The 12,715-nt window shown below is 45.4% G+C and overlaps 1 protein-coding gene across 5 annotated transcripts in view; it reads right to left on the bottom strand.

The window, feature by feature from the left end:
* Positions 1-2,181, bottom strand: part of ATRX (ATRX chromatin remodeler) — a 97,295-nt gene extending 95,114 nt beyond the window's left edge. For 2 of the 5 annotated variants that reach the window (XM_081897745.1, XM_081897746.1), the window contains exon 1: positions 1,559-2,157. In XM_081897745.1, the coding sequence (XP_081753871.1) occupies positions 1,559-1,578 (20 nt within the window). In that variant the 5' untranslated portion in view covers positions 1,579-2,157. Of the gene's footprint in view, positions 1-1,558 lie in introns of all 5 variants that reach the window. The other 3 variants (XM_081897749.1, XM_081897747.1, XM_081897748.1) reach the window with 3 other exon arrangements.
* Between the last annotated feature and the right edge of the window lie 10,534 nt (positions 2,182-12,715).

Genomic DNA, 12,715 nt, shown 5'->3' with positions numbered 1-12,715 from the left:
TTCAGATCCCATTTCCAAGCAACCTCTTAATAACTTATTCAAAATGTTTCCATGACATAGATAATGTGCTCTACTATGAATTATTATGCTCGGAAGGGAAAATAGCATCTCTCATATGAACCAATATATGAAGCAATATATCACATTAGCTAAAAAAGAGGGCAACAAATCTGGTATGCTTTCCATGCAAACAATTGGTCACAGAGCACACTTGTGGTGGTTAATAATTTCTATTATGTATAGGTGTGTTTTTGTGTGTGAGTACTCTCTCTCTACTGCACATGTAGGTAACTATGATTTCTTCCAACTTTTGCACAATGGCACTTACCACCAGGTAGGCAACATGGAACTACAGCCCCACCCTCTCTGTTACCCTTCCAAAGATGCCAGGACTGCAATCTGTGACTCCTCCAGATGTTGTTCAGCTGCAACTTCTAGCATCCCTGAGTACTGACCACGTTTTGAGGAACGTCTGTAACTTAGTAGTAAGGCAGTTGCCTTACATAGAGAAAGCCCGAGGGTTCAACGCCGCCCAAGCCACTCCAGGTACAACTGGGCAAGATTCTTGCCCAAAACAATGGGCAGCTGCTGCCAATCCACACAGAGGCAACGCTGGGCTAGACGACCCTCCCCACAACTCAGTACAATGCAGTCCCCTAAGCATGGACGTGGTCTGTAGCTGGGTGGCAGAACAAAAGTGCCCAATTTCAACCCTCGACATCTTACCCTAATCTGAAGCTCCGGAGGGCTGCTGGTGCAGTCAATGTTGCGCTACCGTGCACCGGTAGAACAGCACGAGGCGGCTTCCTAGCATAGCTGTCAACTTTTCCCTTTTCTTGCGAGGAATCCTATTCGGAATAAGGGAACTTCCCCTTTAAAAAAGGGAAACGTTGACAGCTATGCTCTAGGCGATACCCCTATTTAAAAGGGCGCCGCAAGGTCTCTGGGAAAACGTTTACAGAGGCCGCCGATCAACATCAACCATGCCGCCGGGCCCCCGCCAACCGAGGCCTGGTTCCGGCAAAAGACAGGCCGCTCAGGAGCGCTATGAGCAGCGCGCGCGGTTGGGTGGGCGTGGAAGGGGACCCGCAACTCTGATCAATGACCGGCAAAAGGGGGGGTGGCAGGGAAGGGAGGGGACGGGTGGCAGGATCTGCGCAGGGAGCCCCGCCCCTTTCCTCTGCAGTGGCCCCGCCCCCTCGCCCGCCAGGGGAAGAAAACGGCCTCTCAGGAGGGGGCGCAGTGGAGGGGGGAGGGGGGACGTTCGCCTCACACTGGGCATGCGCAGGCGGGAAGGGAGACACCCGGCCCTCCCCAACCTCCCTCCCTCCCTCCCCCACCCTGAGCTGCCGCTGATAAAATGACCTCGAAGAAATGGCGGGAGGAGCCGGCGGGAGGGGGGTGTTGTCTAATCTGTCCTCCGCGCCCTCTCGGCAGGCCACGCGCGAGGCAGAGAGGGCGATCGCCCCTCAGCTCCGGCTCCTCCCCCACCCCCCCACGCCTTCCCATTCCTCACCGCCCGCCATGGCCGGGAGAGTAGCGAGGCGCCGCCGCGTACCTCACGGGCTCCGCAGTCATCTCTCCCCAGCTCTTGTCACTTTCGTTCAGGCCTGTGGGAGGCGAGCTTCAAGCTCTGGTGGGAAACAAAGCGACTAGCGCGGCCATCCCCATCGCTGCTGTCGCCATCTTGTCGGCGAGTGTGAGACCAGCCTCCTGCCGCCTTCCCTCGCCCACTCCGGTGCGCCTGATAGGCTCCCGGAGGCCCGCTTCTTTTTTTTTCATTGGACGAGGCAGAGCTCAGTCTGTTGCTAGGGTCGTTTGCGTCATCCCGGCATCGTCGCCACTCCGGATTGGCCCCAGCAGGAGCTGCCGTCATTCAAACCTGCGCATGACGTCATGGCGCGGGACGTTAGGCTGCCTCGCTCGCGCTCTGCGCTTGTGTAGCTTCAGCTCTCCAGCGTTGTCGGAGAAGGATGAGTTGAGCTTTTGACTCTGCGGCCGCACTGTCACCTGCTCTTTCCTCATCCCAAGTGAAGGTCAGCCGATTCATTTTGACCTCGCCAAAAACTTGCTTTCCTACAATACGTAGGGCCGTGGTTGTTGCCTTTTTCCAATTTTCCTTTATTGTACCGTTTAATATTCTGTGCAATAACATTAAGAAAAATAAAAACAGTCGAACACTGCCCATAACTACCCTATAGTGGCTCTTTTGTGAGAGATAATCCAGTTAGAGTTTTTTAGGTTTTTCAGATCTCATTTTTGTTTACAGTATTGCAGAAACTGTTTCCCTACAACATGTAGCTACAGTTGCTTCTGTGTGTTTGGAATTTTCATTTATTCATTCTATAATTGTACAATAAATTTTAGAGAGGAAATAAAAGTCCAGCACTGTCCATGACTACCCCATAGTGGCTCTTCTGTATGAGAGATAATCCAGAATTACAGGTATTAAACATATCATTTTTTCGCATATAGGATATTATTTTAACTGAGGGTAGGTAAGGATTTTTCATTGCTGAGTACAGTATATAAAACTTATGCTAATGGATTCAGAATCAGGGTTTTCTGCTAAATATGCTTCTTTTCTTTGGCATTTATTTTATCCATTATTCATAAATATTTAACATACAATGCTTCTCAAACCAAATTATCATACAATTGATGAAAACTTCAGTTTAAACAAAAATGAATTTAAATTTGGTGATTACAAATACAAGAAGAAACAGCAGGAAAACTATGGCCATTGCTTCTAACCAGTCAGCAATGATAGCACTGAAACCATTTTCCTTCAAAAGGGAATAATAATAATAATAATAATAATAATAATAATAATAATTTATTTGTACCCCGCCCATCTGGCTGGGTTTCCCCAGCCACTCTGGGCTGCTTCCATAGAAACCAAAAATACACTAAAATATCACACATTAAAAACTTCCCTTAAGATGTCTTCTGAATGTCAGGTAGTTATTTATCACTTTGACATCTGATGGGAGGGCGTTCCACAGGGCCGGCGCCACTACCGAGAAGGCCCTCTGCCTGGTTCCCTGTAGCTTGGCTTCTCGCAATGAGGGAACCACCAGAAGGCTCTCGGTGCTGGACTTCAGCCTCTGGGCAGAACGATGGGGGTGGAGACGCTCCTTCAGGTATACTGGGCCGAGGCCGTTTTAGGGCTTTAAAGTTCAACACCAGCACTTTGAATTGTGCTCGGAAACATATTGGGAGCCAATGTAGGTCTTTCAAGACCGGTGTTATGTGGTCTCGGCAGCCGCCCCCAGTCACCAGTCTAGCTGCCGCATTCTGGATTAGTTGTCATTTCTGAGTCACATTCAAAGGTAGCCCCACGTAGAGTGCATTGCAGTAGTCCAAGCGGGAGATAACTAGAGCATGCACCACTCTGGTGAGACAGGAAATGAAATTTTGTTTGTCAATAGTGTTGTGAGTTTTGCATGTTAGCTTCCATGATGCCTGAGACCCTTGTAATTTCTGGGGTCCTGGATCCAGCAAAGGTTAAAATATAAGGGATGGATTCCATTGTTTGTCAGGTAGTTTATTTGTGAGTTAATAGCTCTAAGTACTGTTGTTAGTATAACAAAAGAAGAGCAAATGGATGGGGCCCTTCCCTCACCTGGCTGGTAGACAAAAGCCTAAGTGTGTGACAGCTGAGAGCAGGGTAAAAGCAGAAGCTGGCTGTTTTAATACAAGCCTGTGATGATAATAATAATAATAATAATAATAATAATAATAATAATAATAATACATTTTTATTTATACCCCACCCTCCCCAGCCAAGATCGGGCTCAGGGCAGCTAACAACCAATAATAAAAACAAGTTGATTAAAATACAATTTAAAAACAGATTAAAATACAATATTAAAACAGTAGTATGCAGCCTCTTCACAGGAGGAGAAAGGAAAAAGAAATAGGGGAGGGAATCAAACTGATTCTAAGCCAAAGGCCAGATGGAACAACTATGTCTTACAGGCCCTGCGAAAAGAAATCATATCCCGCAGGGCCCTGGTCTCATGAGACAGAGCATTCCACCAGGCCAGAGCAGTGTTGAGAAGGCCCTGGCTCTGGTTGAGGCTAATCTAACTTCCTTAGGGCCCGGAACCTCTAGGGTGTTGCTATTTATGGACCTTAAGGTCCTCCGTGGGGCATACCAGGAGAGGCGGCCCCGTAGATACAAGGGTCCTAAGCAGTAAAGGGCTTTAAAGGTCAAAACCAGCACCTTAAATCTGACCCTGTACTCCACTGGGAGCCAGTGCAGCTGGAAAAGCACTGGGTGAATATGCTCCCATGGCAGAGACCCTGTGAGGAGCCTCACTGCAGCATTCTGCACCTGCTGGAGTTTCTGGGACAGTTTCAAGGGCAGCCCCACTTAGAGCGAATTACAGTAGTCAAGCCTGGAGGTGACCGTCACATGGATCACTGTGGCCAGGTCGGGGTGGGAAAGGTAAGGGACCAACTGCTTGATGCAGCGAAGGTGGAAAAATGTTGCCTTGGCTGTTGTGGTAACCTGCGCCTCCATGGAAAGGGAGGCATCTAGGATTACACCCAAACTCTTAATGGAAGGCAATGGTACTAATTGGGCCCCTGCAAGAGAAAGGAGTTGGTCCCTCATCCCCATACCATCCCAACCCAGCCAGAGGACCTCTGTCTTCTAAGGATTTAGTTTCAATTAGCTCCCACGAAAGCATCCAGCCTCAGCTTCCAAACATCTGGTCAGTGTGTCCGGGATCGAGTCGGTATGGCCATCCATCAGCAGATAAAGCTGAGTGTCATCAGCATATTGGTGACAACCCAGCCCAAAGCTCCGGACAATCTGGGCAAGGGGGCATATAAAGATGTTAAAAAGCATTGGGGAGAGGATTGCGCCCTCGGCACTCCACACACCAAGGAGTGGCGTGACGACATCTCCCTCCCTTGTGCCACCCTCTGTCCCCGACCAGAGATAAATGAGCACAGCCATTTACGGGCTATGCCCTGTATCACAACGTCGGCGAGGCAGTGGTCCAAAAGATCGTGATCGACCATGTCAAAGGCTGCTGACAAATCTAAGAGAATCAGCAATCCCAACCTGCCTTAATCCAGTTGTCTGCGGAGATCATCTGTTAAGGCGACCAGAGCCGTCTCGGTCCCAAAACCAGGATGGAATCCTGACTGAAATGGATCTAGAACCGATGTTTCCTCCAGAAACCTACCAAGCAGTTCAGCAACCGCTCTCTCAATTACCTTACCCAGATATGGGAGATTTGAAACTGGGCATTAATTGGACAGATCTAAAGGATCTAGTGAAGTTTTCTTTACGAGCGGACATACCATTGCTTCCTTCAGCTCCCCTGGGAATATCCAGGGGACTATGAGAAAAGCAAGACATTTTGGGTTAATAATGATATGAGCCCAACCCTTCCAATGTACAGTAGGCTCAGGTTGTAGAGACACTGCAGTCTCCGCTCTGCTCCTGCAAGGCCACACTTGACGTCATAGTAGAGAACGTGAAGTTACCTGGCACTTACTCTTCTCGGATAGGCTTACGTTTTTCAAGGTATTGTGGGAAAAGATCAGCTTGGCCCTATGCTTTCGCTCTTACCTGTTCTATTTTAAAGCACTGAATAATCCTTCAGGAAGACCACCAGCCTCATTTTGTAGACAACAGCATGGTGCAGATTGCCTCACCAGATAAGTCTGTATGCATAAGCAACCGATGAAGCTGAGCTATAGTGAGCCAGACTGCTGGTCCTTCTAGCTCAATATTGTCTACACTGACCGGCAGCAGCTCTCCAGGGTTTCAGCCAGTGCTCACCCAGTGATGCCTGGAGATCCAGTGATTAAGCCTGGGACCGTCTACATGCAAAGCAAATGCTCTGCCACTGAGCTATGGCTCCTTGCAATTAGTTCAGGTGTGGCGGAGGATGATAAACAGAATATGAAAAATAAAAAATAAATAAACAAATAACTTTTGTCCAAAATGTACAATTTGTTGTTAGACTGGTAAACAAAAGACAAGGTTGTTAAAGTCTCAATGACACACTGGGCAATAGATATAGGTCATAATATAGATTTTAACCTCTGGGGGGAAACTCTGGAAAAGTGATTTGAAGTTCACAGCATGTTAATTCTTTGAAGGAGAACTACATGAAAATGATTTACATATGGTATTTAACTCCATGTAGGCTTGCTAAGATGTATAAGACTGAATCAGATAAGTGCCAGAGATGCAAAGAGGTTGAGGGAATGTTTTTTCATATGTGGTGGACTTGTAAAAGGATGAAAGAGTATTGGGAAATGATCCATAATGAATTGAAAAAAATGTTTAAAAGTCATTTCTCTCCCCCCAAAACAGAGTTCTTTCTGTTGGGGATAATCCAGACTGACATTCGCAGCTGTCAAAACAGGTTATTTATGTATGCTACTACTGCGGGCCATGTTTTGTTAGCCCACAAATAGAAAAGGAGCAAAGTCCCAACCAAAGCAGAACAGCAACTCAAGTTGACATAATATGTGCAGCTTGCAGACTTAACATATAGAATAAGAGAACAAGAAGAACATACGTTTAGAGAAGATTGTGAAATGTTTATTTAATATATGGGAAATAACTGTACAGCTGAAAACGCTAGCAGCATTAAGATAAATTCAACAGTGTAAATAAGTTTTGATGGATGCAATAATGGAATACTGAATAGTATAGTCTTTGTAAAATATGCAGGCATTTATGATATCTAAAATGAACCATGGAAAGAGAATAAGAGAAGTCACTGATATTTTGATGTAAAAATGAGTACTTTAAATTGTAAAACACAAAATTAAAATTGATGGATTGATTGATTGATTGATTGATTGATTGATGGATTGATTAGATCTTGTACCTCTTTCCAAAACAGAAGATAGTCTTGTGTCACTTTAAAAGACAAGCACATTTTTATGCCAGAAATATTTGTGCCATAATTCAGGTCTTTAAGGAGCTGCAAGACTTTTGTTTTTGCTGCTTGAGACTATCGTGCTTAGCTCCTGGGAACTGAAACTAGATTGAAACATCTCAAATATTGGCAAAGAACAATTGTTAAGTGTTGAGTGTGTGAGGGACAGTGGTTGGAAGAGTGTTGGACTAGAACTGGGGAGTCCAAGATTCTAATTTCTACTCGCCACATAACTCACTGGATGACCTTGGGAGAGTCGCCATGACAACCTAACCTGCTCACAGATTTCTTATGAGGATGAAATTGGGAAATTATGTCACTTTGTGGGAAAGGGGTAATATATACGTATATATAAATATTACACTCTATTATGGTTAACATTTGTCACAATATTGCAGACTGCAGTTCTATCCTCCCAGAGCTAGGGATAAGCCCAGTGAAACACAACAGAACTAACATATTCACTGAAGGAGTAAGGTGTGTGAGACGGAGAGGAGGTATGATAGCCATCTTCAAATATGGAGCGAACTTGTTTCCTCCTGCTCTGGAGGGTAGGACCCAAACCAGGGGATTTAAATGACAACACCATTTCCCACATGCCTTCAGTTGGTGGGCTTCATGGGCCCTAGGAAATGCAAACCAGATTTTGCAAGCATGAATTCCTTCTGTGACTGTGCTATCATATAAAAACCAGTGTGTGCTTAGTTTGTGGCCCACTTCTTAAGCCTTCGGACACACCCAAACTAATTACCGTATTTTTCGCTCCATAAGACACAATTTTTCTTCTTAAAAAGTAAGAGGAAATGTCTGCGCGTCTTATGGAGCGAATGTGTGGTCCCTGGAGCTAAATTGCCGGAGTGCGGCACGCTCCTGAGCTGCTCTTTGGTGGTGGTGAGGGAGCCGCGCTGCTTTGCCAGCAGCCTCCGCTTCGCCCTGCAGCCCCGGGAAGGTTTGGGAGCAGCGGGCAGGCTGTGCGCAGATGCCCCGTGCTCCTCTTTGCTGTTCTGGCTTCGCTGAAGAGGCTTTGCGCTGCTCTACTGAACCCAGCACAGCAAGAGGGAGAGCTGCGCGGTGCCTCGTGTTGTGATGCCTTAGCCTGATCCTCCCTCCTCCTTCCTCTTCAACAACATTTGATTCAGAATATTTTTTTCTTGTTTTCCTCCTCTAAAAACTAGGTGCGTCTTATGGTCGGGTGCACCTTATAGAGCGAAAATATGGTATTTGGATCTCGTACTGAGCTCTTTCTCCCACCTCAAGAAAAGATGCTAGATAACCAGGGCTTTTTTTCCCCAGCCAGAACTCACCAGAACTCAGTTCTGGCCAGTGGCGTAGCGTGGGGGGTGCAGGGGCGGCCGGCCACACTGGGCGCAACATCTGGGGGTTAGGGTTAGGGGGCGCAAATCCACAGGTTAGGGGGCGCAAATCAACGGGTTAGGGGGTGCAAATTACTTGCCTTGCCCCGGGTGCTGACAACCCACGCTACGCCACTGGTTCTGGCACCTCTCAGGTGGACAACATGCCATTTTTCTAGAAAAATAGAAAAAAATAGCACTATGGATAACTATCACAATATCTTGTAACAGGATTGTAATTATGTTCACAATGCATCCTTACAAGTATTGGAAACATTAGTTTACATTATGGCATTTATTTAACATAAGGAAATTAAAACGTGGGAAACAATTCTGGTGACTTTTGGTCAAAAATGTTGATTTAGCAATAATCAATCTCTAAGCTACAACAGAACTGGCCATCTTGATACTGGAAGACACATCCAGGTGATAGACTGATCTAGCACAAGTCAGTTCATATACCTAACTTCTAAGCGTTTCAAATTAGATACAGTATTAACTATTCCTCACTGCTTACCCCAGTGACCATGTGTATTTTGGGTTAAAACCGGGTTGGTTTTCTTAGCTGTCTGGGAACTTGCTTGTGTGCTTTACCATGTCCTTGATACAGTAGGCAGTCTGAAGGGGAGGAGTTGCTGCTCAGAGCAGGTGAGGCTGAAGGGAGGAGTGAGTCACTGACCTTCGAGGGAGTGGATATATCAGCCACCACACAGCTGCTCTCAGTCTCCGGGAGCTCACAACCAGGAGAGTTTGGCAGGGCATTTAGCTGAAGTGCTCGAGAGCGGACCCCAGAGAACTGCACCACAGTATACATGGCAGCAAAAAACATGGAAGTTAATGGAGGTGCTGCCGTAACTTGCGGCACCTGTCTTATGTTTGTTATTCTGCCTGTGAAGGTACAGCACTACACATGCAGCAGGTGTAAGCTAGTTACCTTGCTGGAAGACAAGATACGACTGCTTGAAACCCTGATATCGCAAGTCATCGGAAAAGATAAAAAAGCGCTGCAGACTACTGTGGAAGAGCAGCAAAGTGATGATACCCCTATGGAGGTAGACGAGCACCAAATCCAGAAGGCAAACCCTGGAGATGTGATGCTCAGTAGCGGAGCTGTCGGGAACCAGGCTGCTGCCCAGGTCATTTCCATGGACGTGGATCCTGTGCCACAGCAACAAAGTCAGCTGTTGCAGAACTCGGTGGTTGGACAAGGTTCGGCGAACAGAAGGATTCATGCCACTTCCCGGAAGATGAACCATTGCTTTTTTGCAGCCATGACTCGCCAGAAGACGCTTCCTAGATAATAAGAGCACAAGGGAGGCGTTGGTGGTAAGTTCTGGCACTTCTTTTTCTAGAAAAATAACACTGGGAGAAAGAGGCGTATGGTGGTTTTAGGTGGCTGTGTGGTGAGGGGGGGCGCAGAGGGAGCTGTGTGTATATGCGACAGAATGTCCTGAAAGGTGTGCTGTCTTCCAGGTGCAAGGATTCAAGAAGTGACAAAGAAGTTGTCAAGCCTTATCAAGCCCACCGACCACAACCTCTTCCTTCTGATCCATGTGTTTAGAAATGATACTGACAAACAATGTACAGCGTTGATACTGCCAGACATCAATATAACCTACAATGTACAGCATGAGACTATGAGACTCTAGGTATGAAACTGAAGGGCTTGGGGGGGGGGTGGAAGAGGAAAATATTGGAAGTACACAACTGGCTGCACAGGTGGTGTTGTCCGGAAAGGTTTGGCTTTCCAGGGAAGAGATGGACTGCACCTCGCAGCGGCTGGGAAGAATGTGTTAGCAAACCTTAACAGAATAACGTTAAACTGAGTCCTGAAGAGGAGAGAGAAAATATTTCAGAGTGTGGGAGTGGGGGCAGGACACAAAATACTGGGGATAACTTCATTGATATATATATATATATAAATTTAAAATGTCCAGTAGCATCTTAGAAACCAACTAAGTTTGTTCTTGGTATAAGCTTTCATGTGCATGCACACAAAAGCTTATACCAAGAACAAACTTAGTTGGTCTCTAAGGTGCTACTGGACAATTTTTATATATATTTTGACTGCGTCAGACCAACATGGCTACCTAACTGAATCTAACTTCATTGATGTACAAGGAACTGGGGTGGTGCTTTCAGAACCTGCTAGCAGGCAGGGGGAAAGGAAGCAAGATTCTAAGTGTTGCCTCTAAACTGTAACACTTCTTTTTCAAGCAGTGCCAACTGATGTCAGAGAAGGCGCTGAAGGCACAACATTGCTACCTTTCATGACTGGCTGCAACAGGGAGGTAGGGCTGCCATCATGCCTGGCCACACCTGACATCAGTGTGCAGACGGTTGGGTTACCTGACTCTAACTTTGGGCATATAGGTGTATCTTGTTTATTTATTATTTTTTATTATTTATCGTATTTCTGTAACGGTTCTCAGACTAAATCATAATATGGAGAGCAGACCAACAGAGCTTACAGGTGATCTATAACAAGAAATGATCAGGCAGGGTTTATAAAAACTAGGCAAGCATCAGAAAATATTGGTCTAATAGATTTATATAAAAATAAAGACCAGTTTGCGACCTTATCATTAGATGCTGAAAAAGCTTATGATAAAATCCATAAACATTATATGCAGGATACATTAAACAGATCCAGGTTCTCTTTGGAATTTATTAAATGGGTCAAGATGCTATATGGTGCACCTATGTTGAGAGTTAAAACAACAATTGTTAGATGAGAATGATGAATTCTACAGGTATGTTATATTAAAAGAAAAATACCAATTGGCCCGGATTCAGCCCAATGGCAATACTTGCAGTTGCAACATACTGTATGTTACTATATTTTGTTCGCATCAGCAGCTTTTACAGCAACTATCATGCCTCAGATATTAGAACAATTGACTAAATCCACTGAGATGAAAAAGCCAGTGTTTGCTTTTTTTACTGGTTTCAATTAGTCAGTTTGATGTACAACTTCTGAGAAACAAATGGCATAATGAACTGATGCAGTGGGACACTGTTTTAACTTTGGTAGTTAGCACGTCATTAAATTATAAACAGTGTCTTATACAACAAAAAGTAATGTTTAGAATTTATTGGACTCTACGTTTTTACAGAAATGGACTTTCTATGACGGCATGCTGCTGGTGATGTGATAAGGAAAATGCTTCTTTGAAACGTTTGTTTAGGCAATGTCATACGCGTTAAAATTTTGGAGGGAAGTATTAAGATGTATAAATGTTACTTTGGGAGAGAAATTAAAATTGTCAGATGACAGTGTTATTCTAAACCACATACCAACATAAATGGACTTTTACACACCTTTACTTCTACTAAAAGACTGATATTGATACATTGGAAAGAAAATGCCATGACCTTCTCTGGACGACTTCTCTGGACCTTCTCTGGATAGAAGATATGAGTACACTTGCAAAATACGAACCATTCACTTTTAGATGTTGATTGTGTGTTGATAAATATAATATTTCATTTATAATAAGCATAACAATTTCTTAATATATTTACACTTGTTAGAATAATTGTAATTGTTATAGACTTACATATTGTTCTGTGCCACAGTTTTAAGTACTTTTCGATTTGTTGTGCTTTGTGTTCCCATTCCCTCACCTTTGTTATATGTCTGAAATGTTATAATAAATAAAAAAATGTTAAAAGTTAAGTAAAAAATATTTATTCCTGCATTGCGGGAGGTTAGACTACATGACCCTGGGGTCCCTTTCAACTCTACAATTCTATGATTCTATGAAGAAGACCTACAGAGGATCCGGCAAGAAAGGACTCATTTGCACTACCTTGACCCCTGTTTGGGTTGCTCTCCCAGCCAGCAAGTGTTTGTGTGTGTGTGTGTGTTCTGCCTGCATCAGTCTTGTGTGTTGTCTGTACTGGTATGCATGCCTGCTGGGAAATTTTTCTGGCTGATGATAGGTGTTTTGTACTGTTTGGTTGCTGGCTGAGTCAATACAGCTGTGGGTGGGATCCAGGGCCTGCCGCATGTAGCAAGGTTGACCCCGAACGTGGTTGCTACTTTGGGTTGCCACAGGGCAGGAGTGCCCCCACTGTCAGTCAAAATACAGTGTAACACAAAACCCCACATATATTACCGTATTTTTCGCTCTATAAGATGCACTTTTCCCCTCCTAAAAAGGGGAAATGTGTGTGTGTCTTATGGAGCGAATGCAGGGGGGAGGCTCTGATCAGTGGTCCCTTTAAAGAGCCGTTTGGAGCGTGTGTGTGGCTCTTGGGGGCTTTTCCCTGAGGAAGGAGAAGGGCTCCTCTCCCCGGGGGAAAGCCCCCAAGAGCTGCACACACGCTCCACGTGCTCTTTAAAGGGAGCGCAGCTCTTGGGGGAGCCTTGGCCGCGCGCAGCCTCTCCTGGGCAGGGGGATGAAGGCTCCCCCTGCCTGGGAGAAGCTTCGCGCAGCTAAG

Source organism: Podarcis melisellensis (assembly GCF_964234715.1).
Source record: "Podarcis melisellensis genome assembly, chromosome: Z".
In the NCBI taxonomy this organism is placed as follows: Eukaryota; Metazoa; Chordata; class Lepidosauria; order Squamata; family Lacertidae; genus Podarcis; species Podarcis melisellensis.
The sequence above is the reverse complement of the archived record's forward strand: the minus strand, read 5'-3'. Positions and strand labels throughout refer to the sequence as shown.